General features: G+C 27.1%; 1 protein-coding gene across 1 annotated transcript; it reads right to left on the bottom strand.

Annotated features, from left to right (window-relative positions):
• Nucleotides 1-1,641: 1,641 nt before the first annotated feature.
• Nucleotides 1,642-6,795, bottom strand: LOC106299443 (terpenoid synthase 28-like). Its single transcript, XM_013735540.1, has 7 exons — nucleotides 6,553-6,795; nucleotides 6,185-6,452; nucleotides 4,494-4,866; nucleotides 4,188-4,406; nucleotides 2,421-2,568; nucleotides 2,083-2,331; nucleotides 1,642-1,996 (listed from the first exon to the last, which is right to left on the bottom strand). The coding sequence occupies exons 1-7, from the start codon at nucleotides 6,793-6,795 to the stop codon at nucleotides 1,712-1,714; spliced, it is 1,785 nt and encodes a 594-aa protein (XP_013590994.1). The 3' UTR covers nucleotides 1,642-1,711.
• Nucleotides 6,796-7,003: the final 208 nt, after the last annotated feature.

Raw genomic sequence — 7,003 nt, forward strand, 5'->3', positions numbered from 1 at the left:
TGCAGTGTAAATAGTATTACGGGAAAATTTCATGTTTAACACTTTCATTGTACCTTTATTAATTTTAACAACAACTAAATACACATTTTCAAAAATATATTCTTCATTAAGTGGCAAAAGATTTTTCTTCATTTACAAATTAATTTAAAGAAAAAATAACATATATAAAATATCAACAGAAATATAAAATTACCAAGTTTTGATTAAAACATTCTAAAAATCAAATGTGATAAATATAATCAAGCAATTATAAGTTAACATATTAAATTACCAAAACTAAAAAGTTAATAATATAAAATATTATTTTAGTGTAGAATTTGATATGACAGTTGTAGATAAAAATAAAATTTTGACACAAAACACCAAATTTAATATAATCTAAGGGGGTTATTGGTAAGTGAATTCTCATGAATTTTGAAAGTTTTGAGATTCTATTGTTATTGGTTCTTGAATTTCAAAAATCTTAATATAATCTATTTTTATTGGTTTAAGAATTTTTAAAATCTATTTAAATCCCTTGTTATTCAAAAAGTTTAGTTATTATTGATTATCTAATGCTAACTAAATCTAGTGTTATTAGAAGATGAATTTTTATTCATTTTTACTCATAAGACTTAACTTTCAAAATATCATATATATCCATGTGATTTTCAAAATCCATGTGATAAAGAAGCTAGAAAAAAAAATAGTTACACTTACCAAATATCTATTGCACTTTAAATCCAAATTATATGTCCAAAACTATAATTTATTACATTTTATATACATTTACATTTTTGAATATATAATTATTTTTCTATTTTTTAGTATTTTTTAATATATAATATATAATCATTTTTAGCTTTTTAAAAATAAAATTTGACAAAAATTTGAAAACAAATCGAAAAATTATTTAAAAAGTAAAAAGTTCGAATTTAAAAACATACAATGTGTTATTTATATATATATAAAGCAAGGGGTAAAATGGTTTTTTGTTTTTTTAATGAAACAGCTTTCGGTTATAAAAAGTAATGAATCATCTTATAAGAAACTATTTAAGAGAATTGCCTAATTTTGTATGTATCACTATTATTATTATTATTATTTTAATTTGAAAGAAACAAATAATAATCATGCTATATTATTTAGAAAAGTAAATTATATATTTACTTTACAAAAAAATGAAAGAAAATAGGTGATACAAATTCATGAAAATATGTACTAATCTGAAAAATTATAATCAAATTTCATAAGTCAATGTATATAAACTTTCACAGCTACATAACTTTTAAAAATCTATCAACTATTTTCACAATCTACATAAAATTCACAAATCGTATTACAAATTCATTGTCCAATAACCGCCTAATATTAAATTTGGTGTTATGGTTAGAAATAACTTTGGAAGTCTACAAAACTCAAACACAATCCTTTAAAATGAATATCAAAATAAATAGAATACAAGAAAGCCGAAACGAAAAGTAAAACCCAAAGAAAACATAGAACCCAACAAAGATGTAAAGCTATCTCGACTATGAGGAAACAAAGTCGAAGATGAAGGACAAGATGCATCAGAAGGCAACATAAAACCGAAACCCAACCAACAGGCAACAGGTAAGCAACACAAAACCACATATACTTTTCTTGAAAACCAACCGACGGGACACAGTATTGTAGGAAAAGTACATACACATTCACTTACTAAACCACAAGTTTGGATACACCAACGTCTTCAAAGATTAACGTATATAGACATGATATGGTTCTTGAGATGTCGATCAGGACGGGTGAATCCATCTTCTTTATCATATCCAACATTCAGTGCACGTAAAGTGTCGATGACTACCTTTAGAACCTGGCGTGGCACATTGATTGGCTTCAAAATCTCCCCATTCATCATCTTATCACCTTCTGCAATCAATTGACCAAGCTTTCTGAATGCTTCTTCTTCGGTAACTCCATATTGCTTCTTATAACAGTTGACCGAGCCCGTCTGATATCCTCTGCTCATGTCATCCTAATCATGTTACGTACATGTTAAATCTAATTATCAAGCAATAGAACCAAATGAATCATATAAGAAAATTCATTTTTTTTCCTTACCTCATAACCAAACATATCATTAGGTACTCGTGCTTTTGTAGACATTGCTCTAACGAGTTTGTCTCTAGATTTCAACCACTCATAAGCTTCTTCCTTGCGGATATTCTCCATGAGCATCAAAATACATGCCAAAGTAAATTCTACAGCAATCTCGAGTCCAGCAACATCTAGGTACTCCTCAAAGCTAGGCAAGTGATCCGCACTTGCCCATTTCGCAAGTTGAAGGTTGCTTCTCATATATCTCTTGAACTGGAATGACTCAAAAGTTTGAAGATGTACACTTATTACTATAATTATGTCGTTTCCAAAAAAAAAAAAAATCGTTTACGATTGCTTACGTATTCAATTGTGGCTTTCACACTGTAAAGCCCTCCTAATTCTGACCCAAGTTCTCTTTCAAATTCTTGGAATGTACCAAATATAAATTTAACCAATGATTTCAAATAATCTGGTAGTCCATCCATGGCATGATCGTCGAGATCCCACCTACGTTATCAAATATGTATAGCCATCAACGTTTTCTCTTTGCTTTTTTAAATGTAAAACTAGATCGTGTTTTTTTTTGACAACGTAAAATTAAATCGTGTTATTTTCGGTTTTATATGCATATATATTTATTTTATATCATTAGTGGTACACATTTTAATTTTAATCATATATTTAAATGTTATATAACTACTTCAAATACAATAATTTTTAGTTTACATATTGTAAATAACAAATTATTTAAAACAGTAACATTTTTTTTGTCAGCAAAAAACCCGTCACATGTATTTGTTGTTTCCTATTATATATTTATCTTATTGTATTCGAATTTAGTTATTAAACAAAATAATATGTTCATAAAAAACCATATTTGAAAATTATTTTGTATTTAATTTATGTTAAATGTTGATCCGCCCTTCAAAACTGGACTTTTTTTAGCAGTATTTTTTTACATTTATTCATTTTACGTACTATATTATTGTATATACAAAAGTCTAAAATATGTTAATTTTTATACATATATTATATATTCTGTTAATGTTAAGCCGTTCTCTCATCATATATAAATTTATCAATTTAACATGATTTATAAATATATGAAAACAAAATTAATAAATTTATCAATTTAATATAATATTATCATATTTAATTCAATATAATAATTTTAACATGATTGATTATGATTATAAAATAGATAAAAATAAGATAGAATTTTTAATTTTATAAAAAATAACTGAATATATATATTAATGCATAATAATAGTTCATTGCTAGTTATGAAATTAGTGAAAATATTTACATAAACTTTTTGAAAATTAAGATATTGTTAAAATATTTAGATCAACATAATAATTTCCTTTTAATATGATTGATTGTGATTATATAATAGATAAAAATATAATATAATATAATATTTATTTTTCATTTTATAAATGATAACTGAATATATTAATGTATAATAATATTTCAAAACTAATGACAAAACTAGTGAAATTATTTTACATATAATTTTGAAAATTAAGATCTTGTTAAAATCTTTTTAAACAGATTTTTCAAAAAAATTTATATATATATATATATATATATATTTATTTATATTTATATTTTAAATGAAAAGATATAAAAAATATTATGATTAAAGTAGTTCAAAGATTATATATATTATTAGTCTTATTAAAATACATTTAATAAAATTTCTTAAGTGTGGTCTAACATAAAAATCACACATGAAAGAAGTTGTGACTTCTATTTCAATAGAATAGATGTCAATATCCTGTATAATATATTGGTTTTAAGAATGTTTTTAATTTACTATATATGTAATAAGACATTAAGCTTATTATGAAAATAATCAAACTTTTTATAAGAGTTCAAATTTGCCTGAGTTTATAGAAAAAAAATAGTTTATAAAAACAACGTGAAAATTTCCCTGAGTTATATAGAGATTGAACCTATTTTTAAATTAGACTATTATAGATCTGGATAAGATTAGAAGAAATGTTAAACTGAAACTGGAGAAAACACAACAAGAACGTATCAATTTCTGAAAATCTAGAACAAGATTATTATGAGGAGTGGAAGACTCGAGCTACTTTAATAATACGATATAGATAATGTACCTTTCAATGGTATCGGCGAGGATTTCGACCTCACGAAGAGAAGCATATCTGTCACACGTATCATCTAGTATTACTTGAATCGTGTAAAACTTAGTCAGAAAAATTCTCACTCGTGAATGTTTCGGCTCCATGTATGCTAGCGTAGCGAGGTTCAGTTCCACAAGTATGTCTCTGTAGTAAGGTGGCAACTTAGATTCAAAGTCTTGTTCCTTGTACCATCTTGCATACAAACATCAATATTACACCAAGCTGCAAAAGGTAGATATATTAAATTTTAACACTTCTTCGGGAGAAATGATTAGTTACTTTGAAAGGATTTTGAATTCTTGAAGGTAAAGTAGCTGGAGGAATTTAAAGTTAAGCTTGGAAAACTTGAGTAGCATCTTGTTGCAATCTTCTTCATTTCCGTAGAACCGGATAAATTCCTTTGTCACTAATATCTCCATGTTTTTAGGCTGTGGTAGACCCAAAGAGTTTCGTATAAGCCTTGACATATTAGGTTTGCATGTACAACTTAACGACTCTAAGTAACTTAATGTGAAGGTCAAAGCTTCATCCAATATATAATCTGTAGTTGTCCCCATGTGAGCAGCTTCATACAAGCTTAGGATACCCTTAGCATCTCTTGTAAGACACTCCTTAAACTCTCCACTGTCCCCTTTGAACCTCTCAAAAACATCTGTTGACCAAAATGAATGTCATTTGGTCAAATAAAAACAAATTAATAGGTGTACGTACGAAATCTCGTCATGATCACAACACACAATTAGGAAGTGTCTCAAGTTATCCATAGATCAGTAGATCCTACCAAAAAAATTTTTAAACAGATTTCTGATTCGTACTTTTAATTCTTTTATATGAAAAAAATTGCAAGACCTAATATAATAAATTCAACAAAAATTGACTCTTATTTATTTTTCCAAATCGAAGTTGTGTTCAAATACACTATCAGTGGCGATTGCACGTTAGAAATGATATGAAAAAAGAGATTTATAAATCAATACTTGATAAATTAATAACTGCATGATACTTTAATAAATTTTACTAGTTTTAAGTTGGAACAATTTTTTATTTAAATTTTTTTATATAAATATATTGTCTCTTCAAAATTATAAATTAATAACAACTATACACAAGTTTACATAAATTTAAAGAATCATATTTTTAAAAAATTACAAAGAAAATACATCTCTATTGATATTACCTCATGAGATTATAGCTAAAAATCATTTATTTTTATGGTATACATCACACACAGCAAGTAATCTATTAAAAACACTACTAAATCCAAATTCATAAAATTCAATAAATATATAAATATTGAAAGCATTTTTCTTATTTTACATAAACAATTTTTCAAAACAATTTTTAGAAAATATAAATCTAAAATGATTTTTTTGTAAATTGAAAAAGATTTTTTTACATACAAAATTTTATATTAAATTACATATATTTCCTTTATTGTCACTGAATTTTATTTACAAATGTATAAAATTTATTTTAATTTTGTTAATATATTTGATCTTGGTTTAAAAATTAATGGATAATCGAAGATCTTAATTAGGATAGTTGCAGGACGGATCCATATATGTATTCGTCCCATGCATCTCTAAACATCAAAGCTTCATTAGGCTCGTCCCAAATGGAAATCAAACTAGGAACCTAACGCCAATCCTTTTTTAAAATAAATACTCCAAAACTCACTTTGTTGTAATAGGATCTTTACAACCACTTAAATTATTTAATTTCTGTGTGTAAATGTATCTCATTTGGGTTTTCTTAAATTGGTTGAGGTTTGCCCAACTAAATCAAACTCAACTCTTCGTCATTCTTGTACTATCTTTTTTCTCCACTTTTTTCTGTTTTACTTAATTGATTTATTTTAGTTGTACACCCAACAGAAATATTTTCTGGCTACCCAACTGCGTGCTACTAGTTACACAACTGCATGTGCTAAAAAGGGTATATGATTATAAACATAGCCAGAAAATCCTTACCAGAAGAAATGTTGTGACCATATGTCCTGAAAACATAGAAGATAATGGAAACAGCGTACAAATCATCTTCATCCGACATGATTTCCTCTATCTTTTGGAAACCATCTTTTAGAGTCTCCACGATCTCATCCTCGAAATGATATGCGAGACCAAGTGTCACAAGCAAATAGATAAAAAGAATTTTCTTCTTAATGTCTTTGGAAGACATGAACATGTTCCTCACTTGTGGCTTTAGTGCCTCTATCTCTCTCCCAAGCGCATCCATCTCCTTCCAAAAAAGGAAATTATACACCCACGGCTTCCTTTTTTTAACAAAATAACATGACTACTTATAACAGAGAGAGAGAGAGAGAGAGAGAGAGGCTTACTGAGAAATCTAGATTAGCAAAAAGGGATTGATGATCCCATTTAGAAGGGACTAACTTTCTGAAATTACGATTATTTTCTTCATCTTCACAAGCCATAGTATTAGCTGTCGCTTTCAAAGGAACAAAATGTACATGCTTACGAGGATACGAGGTCACCGGAAAACGATAGAGTTTGCATGCTGGAAATAAATTTGTATGAGGCCAAACGGAGAGTTTTGATCCAAAAACTCCTATGGCTTCCATGTTCACCACTGATGATATGGGAATCCAGGTTTAGCTACCTAATTTATAGGTACAATGATTTGTCACATGAAAGGAATAATTTCACAAACAAGTATTTTATTGTATTTTATTTTTGCTTTAGTTGGTACAAAGTTTGTGGATATGCAAATTGTAATTTTTTGATTTTCATCTAAACTTTGTTCTTTGTTTAAAGAATTGTTTATGGCCT

The sequence above is a fragment of the Brassica oleracea genome, chromosome C6 (assembly GCF_000695525.1).
Source record: "Brassica oleracea var. oleracea cultivar TO1000 chromosome C6, BOL, whole genome shotgun sequence".
NCBI lineage: Eukaryota > Viridiplantae > Streptophyta > Magnoliopsida > Brassicales > Brassicaceae > Brassica > Brassica oleracea.

What these genes read in the sequence shown, in the direction of transcription:
- LOC106299443 (XM_013735540.1), bottom strand. Translation starts at nt 6,795, where the DNA reads ATGGAAGCCATAGGAGTTTTTGGATCAAAACTCTCCGTTTGGCCTCAT. An exon ending in TGGTCACAACATTTCTTCTG is followed by an intron (nt 4,867 to 6,184) that starts GTAAGGATTTTC and finishes TTTGGTCAACAG; the next exon opens with ATGTTTTTGAGAGGTTCAAA. An exon ending in CTCGCCGATACCATTGAAAG is followed by an intron (nt 2,569 to 4,187) that starts GTACATTATCTA and finishes TTGATAACGTAG; the next exon opens with GTGGGATCTCGACGATCATG.